Source organism: Dicentrarchus labrax, unplaced genomic scaffold (assembly GCF_905237075.1).
Source record: "Dicentrarchus labrax unplaced genomic scaffold, dlabrax2021, whole genome shotgun sequence".
NCBI lineage: Eukaryota > Metazoa > Chordata > Actinopteri > Moronidae > Dicentrarchus > Dicentrarchus labrax.
In genome coordinates this window covers 28188258-28211148 of record NW_026136704.1, presented here as the reverse complement: position 1 = coordinate 28211148, position 22891 = coordinate 28188258, and the positions used below count along the sequence as shown (strand labels likewise).

The following is a 22891-nucleotide window of genomic DNA, read 5'->3' as shown; positions in this document are numbered from 1 at the left end:
CCTCAACCTGCCTGACAGCATGTGTCTACTTGAAGTGAGGGTGTAATGATATACAAGATATACACATGTGGCCTTTGGATCTATGAATAATGCAGGCGGCGATGTGAGAGGCGACAGTGCAATATGCTATAGCACACAGATTGAGACAGACTCCACCATGACAGGCGAAGACAAACAAATTTCACATTGCTGGGGGAACCTCTGCAAAGCCGACATCATAATGTCTCTTGTCTCTGTCAGAGAAAAGAAAGAGACAAATGGCTGCGTGGAGCGGCTTTGCTGTTAGATGTCAGTAATATATGGTGCGATACTTGTTTTATTCAAGGATGCTCTCGCCGCAGACTCGCACGTTTTATCACAACGAGGGATCGGCGTGCTATCATGTTGAGGAAACCGACAGTCCTCGCGGTGACGGAGAGAGCAACATGCCTGTTCCTCAGCTGATAAAACTGAACTCAAGTCGTCAACACTGACTGTTAGGTACAGTTGGTGGGTGTTTGTGGAGACCAGCGACGAGGGAAAGGGAGTGTTCTTTCAAGAGAAAGCACAGGAGAAAGTTTAGAGCATTTGCGCAGATTAGATTCTTTTTAACGCCACTACAAACAGTTTTGGATTGTTTTGGGATTTGGCAGCCCCTATGAAGTATTTGCCATGAGAAGCACCTTGAGCTCCTTGTCACGAAGTCTCTCCTTAAGTCCCATTAAAGGGTATCATCACGTCCTTAATGTGATGTATTTCTTGTTGACGCAAGACAGTGAGGAATCAATCATAAGTGTAGGGTCAATAGCTGTCTAATAAAAGATAAACGCCCAATAAATGTCTAATTGTGGACACACAAATGTGTTATGTGTGTTATGCATCCGGTTCAAGTTGCACTAACGTTTGAGTACAATTATAATCTCGAATGTCATCTCAGAGTAACATCTCCTGCTCAGTAATTTAAATGTATGCTGAGAAAGCTTCCTTTGCCATTGCCAACAAGTCTCTGCTGCTTTCCTGCCAACCCGGTGGCAAGCATTTGTAATCATTATATAGACATAGCTAATGTTCCCGGCAGTGGCCTCATTTGCTTGCATTGGTAATGTGGAGCCAAATAAATTAAAGTGAGATTGGTAAATAAACAGTGAAAAAGTCAATGTAGGTACTTTTTAAAGAATGTCAGCACCTCTCACTGCCACCGTGTCTCACTGTCTTTGCTCATCATTGTACTTTAAAACTTAGAGGATAGAGAAAGTGACATGCAGTGAACAGCAGGAGTTGACACAGGCTGTTACATAAAGTCATGTAAACAGCATCCTGCCCTCTCTTCCACCTCTGCACTCCTCCCAGATTCTGTTTGCCTGAGAACCCATTTCTGGAATCCACTTTACCTCTTCAACTAAATTCCAAAAATCAGACCCACTGAAGCATCTTCTTCAGTCACAGGGATATCTTTATTTATTTATATTTCCATTGGACTGTCTATGTTTTATTCATCTCATTTTCACCATGCGGTTAAGATTTTTTTCCCCCACCTCTTCTCTCTCAACTTCATTTTTCTCACACGGGAGAGAACTATTGCTTGTTCAGGCGAGCGTGAACACATGTCGGCAGCGGTTGCCTGTGCTTGCAGAAGGATCCATCCTCACGCTTTCTTGGTAAATTGAAGAGAACGCTCTCACTCCATCCAGTTTAACCCGAGTGGTAAAGCCTTGTGGCAAAGCTGACTGCACCTCCGCTCCCCAAAGCAGCTCGGTGCCACGGCTCGGACAAAGGGGGATGAAAGTTAGCACAGTGAGGCCATAAGTGGAATCACCAAAAGGTTCACATACTGGCTGACCCCGAGCTGATCTGATATTATCCTTCACAGCTGATCCTACTAATGGGGCAGGAATTATGCATTGTCTCTGACTCAGTGCGGCCCCCATCTCACAAAGATTAGCGCTGCTGTGTGGGAGAGTCAAGGTTGAAAAATATCTAATCAAGTTTCAATGATTATTCAAGTGAGTAAACAAATTAATTGTAGTGAATGTGCTGCTTCACTGAGAGAAATTTTCCCACATGCCACATAACTGTACTGCCGCGAAGAAAACAGACACCTCTTTCTCGGAGGTGATAATGACATAATTGTAAGGCCATCCTGACAATACGGCCATTCATCACGTCTTATTATACGCTGGAGAGAAATTTAAGATGGCAGCATCGATTTGTTTCGAGCACAAAAACAGAGCGCGATGGTGGAAAAGCTGATTATCTTAATGAAAGACTGATTTTGCTCTCTTAAGTTGGGGAGGATCTTTGAGGTTTAACCACATCATTCAGCCCTCTTCCTGCGGCTTTGTCAGCTGCAATAGTTTACAGGAGTCACTGTTGTTAATAGGACTGGACTGGCAGTCCTATTAGACGCTTAAAAGCTGCAGAGAATGAATCGTCAAAATAGCTTTCATTGTGAGGGTGTTTAATTGTCTCTATTTTTTAACATGGCCTCTGATGCCCGCTAGTAATTAGCTGATTAATCAGATCTGACGACTTGTCAACTTTCCCTCAGGAGATTTCTGAACTGAATGTGAATGAGAGAGGTATTTGCTAAGAAGAGGCCCATTACATGAAGCCATAGATCCTCTCCCCTCCCCTCTCCCCCCCCACTCTTCTTTTTTCCTCAGACTTCCTCTTTCACCTCTTTTTTCAGAGAGCGAGGACTGATTAAAACAGGAGAGTGGTTCATTAGAATCTGACAAGCGACACCATATCTGCAGCACACATGTCCTTGGAGAAAGCCATCTTAGCCCATGTGACTTACCGTAGTCGATGCCATCTCCACAGCAAACACTATCCCCACACTAATTGAAACAAGGTGCTCTGTGGCCCTGCTATCTGCCGAGGTGACAGTTATGCAGCCCCTGCAAATCCGTCCATGAAAACTGAGGAGCTTGATTAAAAATGCGCCTTCCTTAAGTGCTCCATCAGTGTTGTTTCCCAGTGTGAGAAAATAGCTTTTCTGTGATACAAACAAGTTGTCACGGACATTTTATCTTCCTGACACTGGACGCAGGGTTGTCTCGCTGGCAGGTGTATATTGCTGTGTCAATCTAAAAATCAACTTCAAAATGAATGTTAAAAAAGCGCTACTGCCAAACCCATGCATAATGCAACTAGTAGTAGTGCGTTGGATAAATCTAGGTCTTGACAGTCACAGAACTATGTACAATGGTGGTACTGTTTTAAGTGTCATATTTGTCATTGCTGTGATACAGTAAAAAAGGCCAGCTGTGATGCCTGAGATACTGACTCTAGAAAATCTGTGGAATGTCTTTAAATCCAAAACCATCACATTCAGAAGGAAAAGGAAAAAAAGGAAATAATTATCTATAAATGATCAGCTCTGGTAGCTCTGTGAGCTGCTGAACAAATGTACTGCAGCTATTGGCTTGGTCACCTTCCTTTTCTGCAGAGAACACTTAGCTAGCATTACTGAGGCCCAATGCTGCAGCCTTGAACAGCAGCCAGCAGTGGGCTCTCTCACCTGCCATGTCTCAGCTGGGCCTGTCTGAGGCTGTTGGGAGGCACAAAGATGCTCTTTGAAGTTAATGAAGCATCAGCATACTCCTTTACCTCCACCACTGGGTCATTATGCACAGCCAATGTCAAGGCAGCACAGAGTACTTCAAAGAATTAGAGGGGAATGCCGTGCCCACCCTCAAGTTCACCTCTAACAGTCTTCGTGTCATCATAACGGAAACAAACTCTACCACAAGCTGATCTGCATTTACAGAAATGACTTCTAAACATACCAATTTCTTTTACACATGTCCTCAAAGCATAATGGCGTTCCGTGGGAGTGCGGAAGATTATGCTGACAGGCCCACATTAAGACAGGAATAGGCTAGCATTTCACAACATCAGCAAAGAGCATTGTATGATCCCACTGTAACGTATCCATGTTGCACCTGCATGAGACACAAGGACAGGACAGCTCTGTCGCTGCTGGTCCACGCCGTTGCACTCCTCTCTGCAACCTAAAACACCAAACCATACTAATGTGTGACAGTCAACTATAGCTGTTTGTGAGCCTCTACAATTTGACTGGGTGCCATCTTGGAACTGAGGCTCTGAACTGAGCTTTAGGAGGGGAGGCTGGCTCCTCTCCCTTTAACTTGTCACTGTTACTATGGAAACTGGCAACATGCTTTTAAGGCTTGTATGGGACACTTTGGGAGTGTATCCTAAACAGAAATTCAGAACTTCTGCTGTCTAACAGTATACAACAACACTTGCAGCCAGTTTAGATTACTACAGAGGATACAGACCACCAAATGCCTTGTGACATTTAATATTCAGGATATGTGTGTTGTGACAGGATTTGGTATAAATCCAAATATCAAGGATAGAGCTCTTTCAGCGAAAAAGGGGAAGTGGCAATCGAGTTTGAGTAAAAATAGTGTGTTTAATGCGTAATTATAGGTCCCTGAATGATATGTAATAATTAAGTGCGTTAATTTCTGTAAACGTGAAGAGTGATAGGATGTAACAGCTACCTCCAGCTGAGAACTGAGAAGAGAGTGTTTTCACATCTTCAGAATCAATCATTACATTTCCTGTAACCCGCTGCTGAACAATCTGCAAATCTTTGCATGGCTCGAAATGTTTTAAAAGGACAGAAACAACAGTAAAAAAAAAAACAAAATGCTTGGAATCAAATTTTGTATGCAGACAAATTGAAACTGAATGCGCTCACATTATGTACCCACGCATTGTTCACCTCACTCACTGTATAAAATTATACGGACAAATGATGAGAATAAACAGAAAGACTACAGGGACAATAGCAATGCGGTTTGTTAATTTAAGCAATCAATGAAAAAGCAGAAATAGAAAATGACTTCGGTGCCTTTGTTTTGCCTTTCCAAAGGGATACAGTACTTTATGCCAAACAGAACAGTCTCTTTGGAACACAATTACTCAATACAAGCTGGTGCAGGGTGATTTCCTGATAGTAGATTACTTCCTCACTTTCCTGTTTGATAAGTAAGGGTTGCTCATGCTCCTTTGAGATTTCTATCATCACACTACTAACCCGCCTACTCTGGATGGGCAAGTTCTCACAATGCCCATTATGACATCACATCCTGCAAAGCTGCTTTGTCCTAGCCTAACCCTTACAGTAGAGAATAACACACTGAAAGAGAGGAAGCAGAAAAAAAAAAGGTATGCAATGATACTGTAAGGCACAGCTGTTCACTTCACACCAAGCACAGAGCTCCCAGAGACATAACATGAGTCAACATGCAAAGCAATGCAAGTTAGAACACCCCCGCTTCCCAGAAACCAAGGAGCACAAAAGGGTGAAGGGAAAAAGTCTTTCCAGTCCGACCAGAGCAAAACTGTGACAGTCTCCCAATACCACACACACAGCTGGTACCAATAGAAGAAGATCCCCACATTTGTAGTACGTATAGCAAAGTCAGATCTATTATATGCTGTAGCAAAGGCTTTGAGTGCAAAATATCGTCTCCTATGGATAAGAACCCAGAGGAACCACAGTGCGTGTGTGCCAACAATTATGTGGAAGGCAAGGGAACTGAATCAGTTTTGTTCAGCATTTTGTTTTCCCCAGAAGACAGAAGAGACAAAAGAACGAACGCAGAGCTCAACTACAAAAGAGGCACGGGCTGTTCGGAGAAATGTGAGCGTGATGCGAGCAAACTATGATCAATACAGTACCCTCACCTCAAACCCCCATTTTCCTTGATGTTATTTTAGGCGCCCGATAACAGACCTGCTTTATATCGCTCCCACACATGGGATGCGTAACAGGGCAGGGTGAGAGGAGGCGTCTGTTGCGTTCTCACAGTGTGTGTGGAGCTCTGATACACAAACACAGAGGCTTCTATTTTTTTCCCCCCTCATCTAACCTTCCACACAGTGCAGCAGGGAGCCGCACAGCCAGGGCAGGTGGGAACTGCATCGAAAACACACAGGCAATCTGCTACAATCAGCTGGTCTGTGCGTGTGCATGGATATTTGTGTTTATTTGAGCGGATGGGGGTCTGATGGTCCCTGACAACATTTTTGGCGGGGTACTGCATTGATGTAAGCCATGCCAGAGTTACTGAAGAGACAGAGAAACGGAAGCGACCGCCTTCGTCAACCTACCTGTGATGTTGACGTCCACAATGCCAGTGCGAGTCCCGATTCCGTTGGTGGCGTCGCAGACGTACGTGCCGGCCAGGTCGTAGGTCACCGGCCCTTTGAAGAACAGGGTGTTGTTCTTGATCTCCACATTACTGGGCAGGGAGCCGTTCAAGCTGTGGTGAGAGAGAAAGGCAATAATACAGACACCATAAAAAGGAAGAATTACACCAGACAACAGTAGAAAAAAAAAAAAACTCCTCTCCCAGGAGCGGCAAAGCAATTCAAAGCCCCTGAAAAATACAGTCTCTAGTGCCAAACAAACCTGGATGTGTGTGTCGAGGTGAGATAAATACCAGGAATATTTGACAGCGATATATTTCAGCCATCATCCATCAAGTCCAAACTAAATTATGAGGACAGGGAATCCCAGCAGGTCCAAACAGGTAAGACATAGTTGATGCCTGAGGACACAGGCTTTTTTGGCACGAGGAATAGAAAAAAACAGTGGTAGGAGGAGGGTAGGGGTGCTGAGGGGGGCTTCTTTCCTCAACTATGGCAGAGCTCACATGGCTGAACTCAAAACTCGGGGGAGCTGTCAAGAGAGGCAGCTGATCAAGCGATAAATGCAGAATCTACCAAATGCTGGGCTGTCAATGAGAACTGGAGCCTGTTTCTCCTGCCTGAGGTGTTTGTCTTCATGGTCCACTATCTCTACTACGTTCAGACTTGCTCGCGTCCTTTGATCAGGTCAGCACACTTTGAGGTTACGGATCATGAGTGCACTAACCTTTTCATTCTATTATCCGGACCCTTTTTATGGAGCCCAGGGGCTGAAAAGGGTATCAAATTTCATGACAATTAGCCGTTTCCTGTTGGCTTTCCCTGGATCAGCTTCATCAGCTGCTCTGAATGGATCTAACTTAAGTACAGCGACAAACACGACTGACAATATTAAACAGCCCTCTGGTTTGGCTGTGGCGAGCTGGATGTGGTAGTTTTAGTTTCCTTGAACAAAAAGGAGGTTGCAGAGAGTTTCCTCCCACACTCCTGGGCTCGCTCTCTGTCGGAGACACACCTTGAGATCCGCCGTTGTGCGAGATCATTCAAAACAATGCAATGCTCCATTTATTACAGCGAGAGAAAAACAAAATGACATTGCAGAGAGGCAACAAAATTAGGTCTCATGCTAACAATGGGCACACATCAAGCACTTGAGCAGCACTAAACAGGCTTTCAACTAGGCTCTTCAATGACGAGGGGAAAGACACAGTGACAAGCTATTTGTTAATTAATTTATCATAACATGTCAATTACAAGCAGCTGATCCATATGTGGTTCAATGCTTTTCATAGAGCAGATTTTCAGGCCAAGTCAGTATAAAAAGTATTTTTTTCTTTCTTCTTAGCAATAAAGTGGCCACAGTTCAGAACAAAAGTAATAAAAGAGCTATGGTCGAGTTGTTTTTCATATGCCACTATGGCGGCGCGTTTGCAATGGAGCTGCAAACAACCTTCAATACAGTATGTCACGATTCAATAATCAGTTACCTTGTGAGCCTCTATCAAATGCTGAGTTCTGCAAAGCCCAATTGATTTGCTGCAGAAATGAAAAGGCTGGCAAACTGCGATTGACCACAGATTCTGCCGCGATGTCTGCATTTGTATGAGACATCTGAATGTGTGTGTGTGTGTGTGTGTGTGTGTGTGTGTGTGTGTGTGTGTGTGTGTGCGGAGCCTGAGGGGCAGCGAAATGAAAGGCTAACAAACAGCTTGAGAGCGATGCAGATTCTTTGGTGGCTGGCTGGCCTTCTCGTGTGAATGCATGTGTGTGATGTGGGTGTATGGATGTTGGGTGTGGGGACTCAAAGACACTATACATCAGTGCACCATGCTGCTTTCACTATGAACTGCATGTGGAAGCGGCCTTAAACTTGAAAAACATACCGTACGTGCTTAACAGCCAAAATTTGAAACTTTATTGTTATTTAGGGTTCAAAAGAAGGCAATTCACATTGGCAACAGGCAACTGATTAAGAGATTATAATATTCATTAAAGGAGGAAATTAAGACTGCTCTCTGGACATTAAACTAACAAATAACTAGCACTAAAGGACGGCGCCTTTAATCAAATATCTATCTTTTTTGTTGCCGTGAAAGTGTTCTTAAATTCATGTTTAATGTTTCATTCTCTTTGAGGAGCTGCAGAAAACATGAGCGGTATTTAATGATCGATTATGTTAAATAAAAGGTGCATCTGCCTTCGTAGCCTCCGTGGTGGCAGCACTGGCTGTACGACATCCTGCAGTAATGATGTTTTACAATAAACCTGACTTGACATATCATTTAAAGGGGCATTAATAAATCTGAAGCTAGTGAACCAACAATTCACTTTCAGTGGCATTTAATTGACATGAATAATAGAATCACATTTTCACACTAGAGATAAGTAAGCCAGCTAATTAGAGTGGAGTTTGAGGTAATCACACTGCAAAAACAGTAATGACAATAATACTGCTTTTTCATTTTCATATCTTTGAGAAATGCACTGCGGAGGGATGATGTGTGTTCTGGAAAATTGCTTTTTGAGGAAAGAAAAAAAAAGAAGAAAATATTAAGTCTGAAATCTTGGCACACAAGTAATTGAGTTATTTGCGATAATAAACAACTCTTCCGCCCTCTCTTCCCTCTGCTTACTTTTCTTGTGCCCACTGAAAATTACAGTATGCACTTAAAACAGAGTCAACAAATAAGCATGGAGACAATGCCCTACAAACAAACATTTCAGAAACAAACAAGTTCAAATAGGGTGTGTCCTTTTTCTTTAGTCAAGTCAATTTCAGTGCGGCTCCCCATTAACCCATTTTAAGAAAAAGCTGCAACATTGTGCTCGAAGAAAATAAAAATCAAAGATGTTCGAATGCTTTCTTCAAGAATTGTATATGTGTCAAGGCTTTCTGCACACGGTGCAGGGGCACAGAGATTGTGTGTGGTGTGAAAAGTGAACGAAGATGGTACAAATAAATAAATTTAGTTTTTTTCATTATAGGTACCACAATAAGCCAAATGAATCAGGGCTGCAACTCAGGGTTATTTTCATTATCTATTAATTGACAAAATGCAGGAAAATGGTAAAAATGATTTCCAAGGCCCAAGGTGACATCCTCAAATGTCTTGTTTTGTCCACAACCAAAGATATACAGTTTACTGTCATAGAGGACTAAAGAAAAGAGAGAATTGAGAAGCTGAAATCTGAGAATTTTCCTTATAAAAATGACTCAAAACGATAAATCTGTTATCTAAATAGATGGTGATTCCTTTAATAGTTGATAAATAATCTATTACTAATCAGCGCAGCTTAAAAAAAAAAAAAGAAAAAAAATAAGATCTCATTCGATAAGATAAATTCTATATACAACAAATTGTCTCTGGAAACAATGTGGATCTGTATCAGAGGCATTAATATTTATTGGATTTGGCTACACCTCTCGTCTGTGTGTGTTTGTGGTTAAGTGTGACGCAATCCTGCCGGCCTGTTCCGGATCCTTCCGTCACAGCCTTGTGCTGACCTCCACAGTGGAGCCCAGGGGAACCTTCACAACAGATTTGGCATCTCATTTTCAGTGCAGCAATGGCCGTCCCCTCCTATCTGTCAGCACAGTGCCCTCGTCTTTCTAGATCACATCTCTTCACCCTCCTCCTCTTCTCTCCCTATCTTCCCCTATCTCCCTAAATCTCCCTTTGCCTCTGTTTGAGAAAAAAAACCCAAACAGGTCAAATCTTCTCTATCTCTTCGTCTTCTTTTGTTGCTGTGCGTATATCAGTGTTTCTGCCCCTGAGAGCTAAATCTATGCATAAGGGAAAAAAGGAAAAAAAAACTCCCCATGCCTCATTAAAATCAAACAGTGGCCTGTAGAGTAGATACAATGAGGGCACAATGGTCTATTAATCCACATCCACTCAAGTCCAGTGACATATTTCTCAACTCAGCCTTCACCGAGCAATTACAGAACAGATTGCTACATTTATCTCTCAATTTGACCATATAATACTTTCATTAAAAACTGTGATACGTCCAGAAAAGTTGCTTTATATTGAAAGAGCTGCACTGAATTGTTTTATATATATATATTTTTTAAATTTTGCATCTGACATCAAAACGCAGTAAATAGTTCGATCAGAGCAAATTACAGTAAACAATTCAGCATTCTAGTTGTTTGCCTTCCATGCTCGTATTTAAACTACATCATTTCTGCACAACCAACTTTCATGTCATTACTCAAAGCAGATCAAACCCGGGGTTATTTGGCGATTCCCGGAGGCCCTGGAAACATGTTTGTATCTCTTTTTGCTCGTGTATTTGCAGTGATAGTCTCTGAGGCACAAACACTGATGTCAGCCCTGCGGTATGCTGGCCTAATCCACAGCTCCTACTCCAGCTTTCAGTTCCAGCCCTCCGCTCTGTCAGGGACAAACCGCTGCCTTCTGTGCCCTCCAGAGAACGCAACAGCACTGACACAATGGCGCTTTCTTACCCCTCTACCTGCATGCTGGTCCTCAGACTTTAAAGCAAAACCCCAAAAGCAAATCTAACCCTGTTCTGTTTGCGTTTATCTCTCAGTATCTGTGACCATCAGGCAGATAGGGGTGTGTGTTGCAAACGTAATAGAGCCATTGTGCTCTGTCCAAGTCTTATCTTCATTACACGTTTTATACACAAACAAATAAACGGAGACACATTTCTGGAGAGGATGAAGGAAGTTGGTGTGTTTTTACCTTAGAAGATTACTTTCTTGTGTGTGTGTGTATATATATATATATATATATATATTTATATATATATATATATATTCCATGAAACAAATATTGCAAAAGAGCAAACTCAATTTGACCAGACCATTCTATAACTTGTCTTCCGGTGCTTTACTAAGTCCTCCACAAAAACACAGTTTTTTCCCAGTCAGAAACCCAGTGTGAGAGAAACAACACATAGCCATTCTGTCTCGTCTTCTGAGCCTTAAGGGGGTTTGTTAGGGTTTAGTCAGACTCACAGTTTCCACTGGTAGATCGTGACAGGGGGGTTAGCATCAGCCCTGCAGGTCAGCTGAACATTCTGCCGGTTCAGGTACCAGTTTCCATCAAAGCCCTCGATCTTCACCTCGGGTTCATCTGCAAGGAAGGGCACACTTGAGTCAGTTCATCCCTCCACAACATATTCCGAAAACACTGTTGTATCATTGCACCTCTGTTAAAGTGAGTTAACTATTGCTAAAAAACAATCTGCACACTTTCAACAGTTGTATCTATGCTACTCTTTTACATTACTGTAGACAGGCTTAAAGGACCAGTGTGTAGGATTAATGACATCTAGAGGTGAGTACTGCTCGCCTACCATGCGAGTAGGAGAAACTACGGGGGCCGTGAAGCTCGCGAAAAGGTTGTATCTAGAGCCAGTCTATATGGGCTACAGTCGAAATATGCCTGTTCAACATGTTGCTCCGTAAAAGAGGGCCCGCTCCCTCTGTAGATAAAAACGGCTCATTCTAAGGTAACGAAAACACAATGATTCTTATTTTCAGGTGATTATACACAAATAAAACATACCTAGTAATATTTTATTCATTTCTGCCAAATGATCCTCCTAAATGTTACACACTGGACCTTTAAATAAAGTTTTATTGTAAACAAAACCACAATATAATGGTATAATCCAGCACACACCTGAAAGACACAGTAGAATGAAATCTAACAGAAAAGCAATGAACAAACTTTCTGCACAAAAAGTTTTTTTTAGGTTTGAATTTAGTGAGTTTGTTTCGAATTATTTAATTAAGAAAAGAATCGGGAAACCAGACTCCCACTAAGAAAAATCTTTGTGGGAGTCTGGTCTATAGTCAGCAGCTCATTTGTTTTTGGTTGTCTTGGTTTTGTACAACCGGAAAAGTTTCTGAGCTGTGTTTGCAAGAGGACCTTGTTTACTGTAAACTATGGTGATCCGTTTACTCTTGCTCCTGCAGCAGGAAACTTTTGGGTGCATGAGAACATGAAAAGTAAAAATAAGTTCTCATTTGAAAAGAAAAATTGCAAGAATAAAAAAAAGAGCCTTAATATGGGAGCTTTAAGGGGTCAAATGCTTACACTGCACGTTGAGCACCACGCTGTCTGTGATCCTCTCGTTTCGGTACATCACGATACATGTGAGCTTCTGTTTGTGGGTCTCGCGGCTCGGTATCACCACGTAGTTGCTCCGTACTGTCACCGTCCCATTTTGGTTGCGGGTCTGCTGGGAAGTGGCTTCGCCCTTCAACCTGGTTTCCCATTTGATTTCACTTGGGGGCTTCCCATTGGCTGATACACAAGTGGCAACAGTCATCTTGCGTTTCTGGGCCCTGGCCACAATCGTCGGCGTTGTCAAGGTCATACGTGTCATAGGCCGAGCTGCAAAGAAGAAAGGATTAAGCAATCAAATTACTGAAATGTAAGTAATTAAAGCTCATTAAACAAAGATCTTGTGTTTTCTCTTTCAGTTTCCAATCCTCATTTTGGTGTCTAATTTTGTCTGCTTCACCTTCAATCAGCTTTGAAGTAAATTAAACTAAGGGGATGAGAGATGAGAACAGTGTTGCAACTCAAATCAGGCAAAGTTTTTCTTCTTTCCCTCCTCAAAGCCTAAGCAGTTGTCGAAGCTCTCACAGATGTAGAACCCACTTGCCTACCCAAATGCACTGTCATCCAATTTGAATCCTTTGTGAGTTGCCAATTAGCAATCTACTCGTAGTACATCAAAAGGCAGGCTTGAGCGTGAGCGAATGCACAACAGAGAGAGATTGGCCGTGAAGAGGCCTCTTTGAACGCTGCGGGTTGGTTATCTGCACACAGGTTCCTGACGTTCACTGAGCCGCAGAAGCCTAAAAAGACCTTGGAGGCTCAGTGACACAAAATGGAGACTCGGCTGACAAGAAGCTCTGGCAACAGGGACTACTTAAGCCAAGTGCTTTTTCTTTTACTGGGACTTAATGGAAAACACACCAACACTTAATTTCTAATTAGATCTTTAATCAGAGTCAGCGCACAACCTTTTCAAAGCTGCCTCTTTCTACGATAAACCATATCTCAGGCACTCCTTTTTCTCCCACACAAGATGGGATTATTCAAGCCAAATTACACAGTCTGAAGTGGCCTTATTGATTTCCGTCTCACCTGCCATTTTTATTGACTGCTCTCTGCAGCACTTTCCCTTTCATAAAAGCCATATGGGCCCAATCTGGGATTGGTGTTAAACGACACGTCACCCCAATCATCACATCATGTCTTCGTCAAAATGATTTTCACTTCAACGCTGAACATGTATCCTCAACGACAAGGTCCTTTGCATGTGATGGTTGGCACAGCCATTCACCAATCACAGACTGGGAGGTTTAACTGTAAACAGTGTGGTTAGAGCACCGGCTTTAGCAAACAGAGAAAGAGCATCTGGTTTGAAGTCTTCCAAACGAACTCAGCCTACTTTACAACAGAGCCTGTGGCAATGTAACATAGAAGAGCAGAGCTGTAAGTGTTTCTTTTAGCCTTTCACTAAAAAGTAGGATATCAGTTTGACCCTGTTTTATCTGATTCAAAAAAATGCTCTTTGTCTCTTTCTTTTGCTCAAACAGAACCAAATTTAGGAGACTAAAGACTACTCATCAGGCCAGCAATAACATGTTCGAGGGAATAACTCCTTAACTCATTTTAAGATGTAGAACTTTATCATTTTTTACTGTTTTCTTGGCTCTATACATACTCGATCCCCTGAAATAATAACACAACAGAACACGGATTAGATTACTAAGATTTACATCAGTACAGAGGCCTTTGTCTTTGCTTAAATTCACATGACTGATGCTGGATATTCAAACAGGATTAAAATGACATATAATCTATAAATCTTTAATATTTCTGTACAAGTTCTTACCATACACAGTGAGGTTGACCATGTTCTCCCGGTTGCCTGCGGGAAATGTGGTATACTCGCAGATGTAGGCAGCTTCATCAGACAGCTGCAGGCTGGAGAACACGATGGTGGTGTCCTCCAGTGAGGGCGTACGATGACGAACCGCTGCCTGCTTGAAGCTGACCCGCTCCTTGAAGGGCGGCAGAACGGACACGCCGAGGGCCGGGTTGGCTATGGCCACGTTCTGTTTGGTGCCGTTGAGGAGCTTCTGCCAGGTCACTTGAGAGATCTTGACTGGCGGGTTACTGTTGATGAAAATGCAGCGCAGTTCCACTTGTGAACCCACATTGCCAGATTTACTGGAGTCCATCTGTACCATCTGTCCATCGCCACCTAGATGTTACAGAGACGGACAAAGAGAGAGAGAGAGAGAAAAGCAATTAATTACGATTAACAAGTGTCCAAGGCCAAGCAAAGCACTCCAGTCAATAGCAAGTACATGCACTGAAAGTCAAGGAGTCAATTCAGCCTCCTAGGTAGTACATGCACGCACAGCACTCCCAGTCAAACTCATGGATTCAGCCACACAGTCTACCGGTGCTACAGAAGCAACGTCTGCTCCCTATACATCAGGGTAAAGAGTTGGTACATGGAGGTGGTTGTGTGTAAAAGCTGGGGGAGTTATTAACATAATGGGCACATCTATACAACCCTGTCTTTGTCCACGAGGGTACTGTTTCTGATGAGATGGAAGGACTGAGCGAGAACCAATGCATCACTAATGAATGAGTACACGGGCAGCGAGTTGGAGCCAAGTTATCGTCTGCTGTGCTCCCCTCCACCTTCCCAGCAACACACTGGCTAACCCATTGTAATTTTAATTACTTTTTACTCACAAATACTTCAATGACTGCCCGGAGCTCCTATTAAAAGAAACAATGAAGTCCGGTGTAAGCACTCAAAACAATGAGAACACACACATTAGCTATAAAAAAAAAAAAACAGCAATTATGCCCCTCTCCCCTAGGCTACTATCTAAGCCTGTGAGGAGTTTGGTAGCAAAAAAAAAGGTCAATTAGCAAGGACAGACCTTCTGTAAGCCTGCCTGTGGTGGTGTCTACACATACTGGCATTAGTTGTCCCTTCCAGCCCACTTTTATCTAATGGTGGATTAAGTGATTGACAAAGAAAACTCAACTGACAACAATTTCTGTGATCAATTAATCACTTAAAGTCATTTTTTAAGCAAATATTCCAAACAGTGGCTACTTACAGCTTCTCCTAATTGAGTTTTTTTTCTGGCTTTCCTATGTTATAGATCGTTGTAAACTGAATATTTAAGGTTTTGGTGTATTCCTCAGATAAGACAATCTAACCAGACTGACTCACTATTCATATATTTTATAGACTAAAGAAAAAAATAGTCAACAGAATAATCAGCAATAATTGTTGCAGCTCTTTTTTTAACACTTCCTGCTCTCGTCCTTCTTTGTTCCTTCAATCTGAGTCTTGAGAAATACAACTACAGCGTTCATTTACACCTGGTCTGGGCTCTGAATTGACTGCAGTCTGAACAGATGTGTCATTGAACTGCTGCAGGGCTCCTGCATCCTGTTGTCTTTGACACATCTTTGTTATCTCAAGCTCTGATTTATGTTCCTTTCCAGGTGAAGTCTGATGATGTCCCATTTCCTGGTCCGACAACCCCTGGCTGGGCTTGTATTTACAACCAGGCGCAGCTATAATTATCTCCTATGGATAGGTGAGGACCCACAGGAGGAAAGACTGAAATTCCTCCGTTAATCACACCGGGCTCATAAAGCCACCAGTGAATCAAGTCATAAACAGAGAGAAAATATGTTGTGGCCTCAAGTGGAGGACTGGGGCATACACACATGCACCACAAAGAGAGAGGCTCTTTAACACTGAGTAACTGCATCACAATGATGGATAATCGCTGCGTTCGGAGATAAAGTTTCCACAGGGGGCATTAAAATGTGTAAGAATACGTGAGCGAGATCCATTTGTGTATACACTCACTGAATACAATATCTGATGTAGTCCAACCTCAACTATACAGGAATCTGAAGCAGAGAGGAGGGGGAGTAATGTGCGTGCAGGCTGTCAAACTGTCTAAGCAACTACTATTTTTCTTAAAAACTGTAGGTAGTCAGCCGAAGGACACCAGGGCACAATACATGCATGAAGAGAGGAAATAGTTGCGGCAGACTTTGGCTAGAACACCATTAAAATGAACAATGTACTTCTTTCCATCTTTCATGGCGGGCGCACAACTCTCAGGTTGAATAGCTTATGCTGGAAAGCAGCGCATTACGAGAGAAAGGCAATTTCTATCCATTGTTATATTCTTTCACTCAAGTACAGCCTTCGCTGCCTACATCAAATCATATAAAAAAACAAAGTGACAACCTTTTGAAGTTACTGAGTGCACATCATCTTTCATTTCCTTCTGGCCACATCAGCAAGACTCTCTCTATAGAGATTTAAACTTGGGGGATTTGACGATGACAGATTGATTTACTAATACAGTTTGACAGGGAGGACTGGCAACCTTGTCATCTGTACCTTGAGCAACACCTGTGTCCTTGTGCACCTCAGGGCAGTGCTTTACTCCATTTTATCACAGCTTAGATTACCAGTTGTGGCAGCTATAGTATGATATTTTTTGAAATAGCAAACACAATTTACTGTGTGACAACACTAGTTAAAGTTTAATCTTAAGTTGGAGTGAAGCAGGGGGGCTGTGTGTGCAGGGGGGCTGTAAAAACTCATAAATATGTACCTGGCCAGACCTCACCCACTTGAATGCTAAAACAATACTGGCAGGGGCTGGCTGTATGAAAAGCTGCAGCCCCTCCCTCCCTTGCTCTGCCCTTCCTCCTTTGAGTCAGATGCTCCCCACTCAGATTGAACCAAATAAACAGCAGCTCACGCAAATGGAAACCAGAGGAATAGGCATAATTACACAGCCACAGAGCCCAAATCCCCTCCGTGAAGGACCAGGGGCGCCCACGGGGACCCCTTTCACTCAAGGACTGGAGTAGTCCTTGGCTGAGCACACAGTATAGAGCTGTAATTACAGACTACACCACAGAGCGGCAAAGCCATGGAAGAGCAGAGACTCATACATGCAAGAGGCACTAAGAAGGTAGATTTTGTGGGGGTTATGAAAGCCAGTGGGGCAGAAACAGGGGAGGAAATCAGGGGAAGAAAAAAGAAGGCAAAGTAGTGGAGATGCAGAACTGGCGAGAGAGAGAGAGAGGGAGACAAAGAGGAAGGCGGAGCTTTAGGGAGATTTGTAGGTGTGCTGCGGGTTTGAGGCTGGCCGGCGTTGTTGCTTGTGCTGCTGCTGCTTTGTTCTCACACTGACAAGAGGGTGACTGGGGGGACAGTCATGCTCTAATACACCTGAGGCTAGACACTGCCTTGAGAGTTGCCAGTAAAGAGAGGAGCCCTATTTCTGGAAGGAAAAGCAAATAGGACAAACAAACAAAAGCAGAAAGTATACCCAAGCTGGCAGAATATAAAAAAAAAGAAGAGTGGTTTGATTCACACCAGGTGAGCTGACTTGGATCAGGGGGGACATAAGGGGCACTATTAAAACAGCTGCTGTACCGTCTGGCCCTGCACTGATAGCAAGAGACTCACAAGGCCTCGGCACAGAGCTCTGCACAGAACATTCGACTGTAATAAGATCTGGCCCGTCAGGCAGCAAGGAAAAGCATGTGCTTTGTGTTGTTTGCATATGGAGCATTGGACAATGTGTGAGGCATGCTGCACCAACTAACAGCCTTCAGTCAATGGTCTTCCTATGGTGTGTGGACAATATCCAGGAAAATACAGACCTGCAGAACAGTCTTCACTGTAAAAAGATCTGATCACAAATGCTGAAGGGTGTGTTTACAGTAAATCAATCAGATTTTATTACCCATGTGGGAGAACAAACACAAGTATGAAAAACATTCCTTTCTGTAACAAATGAAAAACTAATGAGTAACATGACATTAACATTTCATATTTGTTTTTTGTCTCTGCTGCAGAGAAAAAAAAATCAAATTAAAGTTTCAACACTAAATACACTACATTCATACATCTGTTTGTTCCCAGATATTCTTCAGTGCAATGTAAAACCAGACCTTGCTCTACATATAAAACAATAACACCACCATAAAACCCTAAATTGAAAACCAGGGCGCCATCCCCTAAAGCTTACGAAGCTTCTTTTCCATAAAACAACTGCTATTTGGCAGCTCATCTCGCAATGGATATGTAACACTATTGTCTTTCTTTTCTTAGCTGAACTGGCCAACAACCAACAATATTTCAAAAGACAATTATTGGCTCATTTACCATTACTTGGGCCATGCTCATCCAAGAGAAATCCATTTGTGCCTGAGTCAAATAAAGTTCAGAATAATTCACCTCTAGCTGCTGCAATGCGAGGAAAGGCAAAGATTAAATAGGACTCAATGCATATTTTAGAAGAGGCACTCATTAATGTCTTCTATTTAAAGCTGCACCAGGCAACTTGGCACACTGTCAGTCCCAAATGGCAGTGAGACGTCGCTGTTTGAAGTTTGAAAACTTCAGAACCCAGAAAATGTGTAATGTGATGTCATTAAACTGCACTCCTCTAAATGTCGTCTGCTCAGTAGCTTTTAGGGGTGGAGAGAGTGAACGGTTTCCATTTTCATCGGACTGGGCACTCACTTGTCACTTCCTGATGACAGGGAATATTTCCTGCTTCTGTCCAACCCCAACGTTAACATTTAATCTAGGCAAATAGGTCAAATCTATGACATCTCTCAGCTTGTAGAGCTCTCTTACACAGGCATATTTTGGTATAAACTTTGTGCCAAATGCAGCTTTTAAAGCTTATCACATGAAGACACATCATCTCCTCATGCTGGAGACGCTTTGGTTGCTCCATTGTTACTTAAGTGGGATGCTGATAGATAAAACATGGCTTGAGCCACTCAGGATAATGACTGTTTAATGTTGTCCCAGTTCCCACGGCAATGGCACAGGCCTCTATGCTCCCCTATTCATGACCACACATGGGGTGTTTAGGGGGAGTCCAAATCTTCTGTCTCACAACGCACAAAACCCACCCATTAGTTGCTTGTTTATTCCCCTTTTTTGTCAGTAGTATTTTGGAGCTCAACCAGTGGCGTTTTGCTTATGTTATCAACAGATAGAAGTGCTTTTCAAAATGCTTTATAAAATAAATTATGGCATTACTCTTAGGGATAACTGAGAGCTATCTCACTCTACCGGGGGTTTAAATACAGATAGGGCAATTCATTTAGCAGAAGCAGGCATATTTTATGTTTAATGCTGCTTTTTGTTGACCATGGCCATTCAGCTTTTTTAGATGGAGCAGTATGTGTCAGAGAATTTGTTTTAATCTACACTCAGACACTATTTGATGGTGCTTCAGCCGGGTCTCTTGGGTAAACAATGGTGTACCTGCCAAAGCAGCTCTCTTTACCCTCTGTCTCCCCAAGCAAACATTCAACTGCAGAGGCAAGCGAAACCTCACTGGAACAGATGGTTAGTAGACCTGTTCCTAATTTTCCACTATCTGGTTCAAATTTGAAATAGTCTTTTGTACAACACACTCGTTCATTGAGGACAATGTAACATCTGCTGCGCTGTAAATGTTAATGATTATCGGGAATATTTATTATGTTAGTCAACTTCCAGTCTGGGATTGCTCCATGAAAGGCGCTGTGCGTTTCATTTTAACTATTCCCAGTGGCGGTTTGTTTGGGGGAGAGAGAAGCGTAATGACCGAGCGCCTCGGCACAGTAGTCCCGTGTTTTCCACTGAGGTTATAAAATGACACATTTCAGGTTGGCAGTGCGTAGCATAGGCCAGTCAACCGTACGCACCGATTCTCACCTAATGTAGCTGCATCCATCGTTTCTGAGGCAACATAAGGTTCAGAGCACAAGCCCACACACATGGCCCTCGAGCAGCTTTAAGGCGTTTCAAATGTCAAGGGGATGCATCAGTTCGCCTGAAACTGAGCTTGTCATCTTATTTCAGCGGGATAATGATTCATCCTTGAATGAAACACAGGAAAACACAGCTACTCCATTTTGTTATCATACAATTTCAAAGAACCAAATATAGATGACAGGGTGGAGTTTATTCTGACCCTTTTGGGAGCATCTTACCATCATTTTGGATAGAAGAGAATATATACAGTGGGTAAGAGTGCCTGTGGATTTCCTGTAATTAATGCTTTTTTTTATTCTGGTCTAATAGAAAATATGCTAGAAGTAATCTGGGATTTTAGTTGTCTTTGACCGCGGCAAAGGCAAATAAAGCTGGGCCAAAAATAAGGCTTTTGCCCTAGAGAGAGAGAGACAGAGAGACAGAGAAACAGAGAGAGAGAGAGAGAAAGAGAGAGAGAGAGAGAGACAGACAGAGAGAGAGAGAGAGAGAGAGAGAGACAGACAGAGAGAGAGAGAGTATAGCACATATCGAGTGTAAACACAGAATCAGAGAGCTCTGACCCTCCTCCCTCCCCCTGCAGCTTAACTAAACAAGGCCACCACGGTTTCGGTTCTACGACACAAAATAAACAGCCCTGACGTTACCTGACCAAATGGCGAGATGACATCACCCACTGATACCAGATAGCAAGCAACTGTCAGCAAACAAAAGGCCGGTTACAAGTGAAGGGGAGGGAGATTTCCCCTACCTGGTAAATGAATGACTGTAAGCATTACAGTTGTGCTTGTTTGACTGAAACTGAAGGGAAAAACAGACACCAGATCCAGGTATTGCGGGTGTCAGAGTGAGGTATTAGAAATGAAATGTTGTGGTGTGAGAGCAAAAACAGCTAGACAATAATACACTTTGCCAGACTGATCTCAAGCCAAGACGCTAGGGAGCACTTACACAGACCAGACAATTAGTCAACAGAGCATCTCATCCCCAGAATGGGCTCAGCGTACGCGATGATGTGCACTGGTTATTTTTCAATAATGCAAAAGTTTCCCTGGGCTTTCAAACGAGGGCAGCTGTTGGATGTCTTAATAGCAAAGAGCTGATCAATAAATAAAAAGGGGGCCAAAGGCGCTCTTCAAAGTGATGCATTATGGTCTCAGACAGGCCGAGCCCCGGCAGCTGCAGGTATAGGCTCGGGGCACGGAGGGTGGGGTGGGTTTACGTAAATGTGATGTAGAGGATTTTGGGGAGTTACGGGGGAGGGTAAGCAGCGAGAGTGACACGTAGTGGGTCAGACGTGGTGAGCAGATTACAGCTCACTCAGGATATTAAAGTGGAGGAGAGACGATGCTGCGGGCAACACACCTCCCGTGGAAATCGCAGTATTAGCACAGGGTGTCACGGAGGCTATGTCCACATTTCTTTTGACACAGTCGACATCACGGCACAATAATACGACTGCTGCAGCATGATTCTCCTCATGCCTTCAGGTCCGGATGGAACCCTGGTGGGCAAAGGTCAGAAAGGTTCTGGCTGAAATTCTTGAAATGATGCAAGGAAAATTAATTTACATCTAGATTAGCTTGGCATTTAAAGGTGGACTAAGGTCCCCTTAATGTCACTTGACATGTTACCTCCCTGTGAAAGGAACACAATGCATGTATATTAAGTATAGATATACAGGTAAACATTTGCCTTCAGTACTGATTCACGTCGACTCGCTTCACATCATGAATCTGAAATATTCGGAACAATTTAGATTTTCAATCAATTGTTGAACAAACTCATGAAGCAAAAATGCCATACACTCACTGGTCCACCTCCCCAGTGTGAGAAAGTGCTGCTTTTCGATGTCTTATATAATTTCTTGGGTTTTGGACTGTCTGTTGGATAAAACAAGACATCACTTTGGTCACTGGGAACTTGTCATTTCCACTATTTTACTACATTGTATAGATGAAATAAATCATCTGAAAGCTAGTCAACAGAATAGTTGGTAATGAAAATAACCATTTGTAGCAGCTTTAATCACCGCTGGTTGTGAGGGTTACTCACTTTGCTTGTATGAGTCCGTATCAATGCTCTGTTTTTCAAAATGATGAACCACAAACATCTCCAATGAATTTGCAATGGACAATGAAGTGCACAGGATTATCTATGAATGGGTTTGGAGTGGGACGTATAGGATGGGATGACACAGTCTGAGCCAGCACCACAGCAGTACCCTATACCTACGTTAAGCAAATACAGCATGAGACGCATAGAAAGTCCTGCCAAAAAGTGCTGAGAAAGAGTCTGGCCCTAGACAACCATGCATGACAAATCCTTCTCTCACACCATCTGTTCCATTGTCCACAAGTAAAGATAAGTCTTGCATGGAGTACAAACACTGAATACGTCCATGTGATAATGCCAAACACTTGTGTTGGATACATTATAAAACATTAAGATTTCAAAAATTAAACAACTATTCAGCTGAAACTGCATGATCAATTATTGGCTGTACATAAGGAAGGAGACCGTGGAGACCTCCTGCTTGCGTATATGGGTGTAAATCCATACACCCCATGCAAGGTGACCTTTAGAAATACTCAGTGGGAGCACAGAATATCGTTTTTGGCGTCTGACCTGTGACGACCTTTACTGGTAGAGTTTTTTCTGCCTTTTTTTTTTTTTTACAAAGGCCAGTTGGTATCTTGCAGGCTTGCTGGACGGAGGAAGCCTTTTGGGGGGTCAGATAGGTCCAGTATAGGCAGAGCGAGAAGCACTGTTGCATGACCAGAGGCTTATTAGACCAAGAAAATAGAACGTACAATCAATATTTGATTAGAGTCACTTTTGATTTTTCAGACATTTCCACTCTGCATTA

At 42.8% G+C, this 22891-nt stretch overlaps 1 protein-coding gene across 7 annotated transcripts in view; it reads right to left on the bottom strand.

The window, feature by feature from the left end:
- The window catches only part of nectin1b (nectin cell adhesion molecule 1b), a 146937-nt gene that overhangs the window by 83258 nt on the left and 40788 nt on the right, over positions 1-22891 (bottom strand). For all 7 annotated transcript variants that reach the window (XM_051398163.1, XM_051398164.1, XM_051398166.1 and 4 more), the window contains exons 2-5: positions 14062-14433; positions 12246-12545; positions 11159-11276; positions 6133-6284 (exon numbers count right to left, since the gene is read on the bottom strand). In XM_051398163.1, the coding sequence (XP_051254123.1) occupies positions 6133-6284; positions 11159-11276; positions 12246-12545; positions 14062-14433 (942 nt within the window). The remainder of the gene's footprint in view (positions 1-6132; positions 6285-11158; positions 11277-12245; positions 12546-14061; positions 14434-22891) is intronic.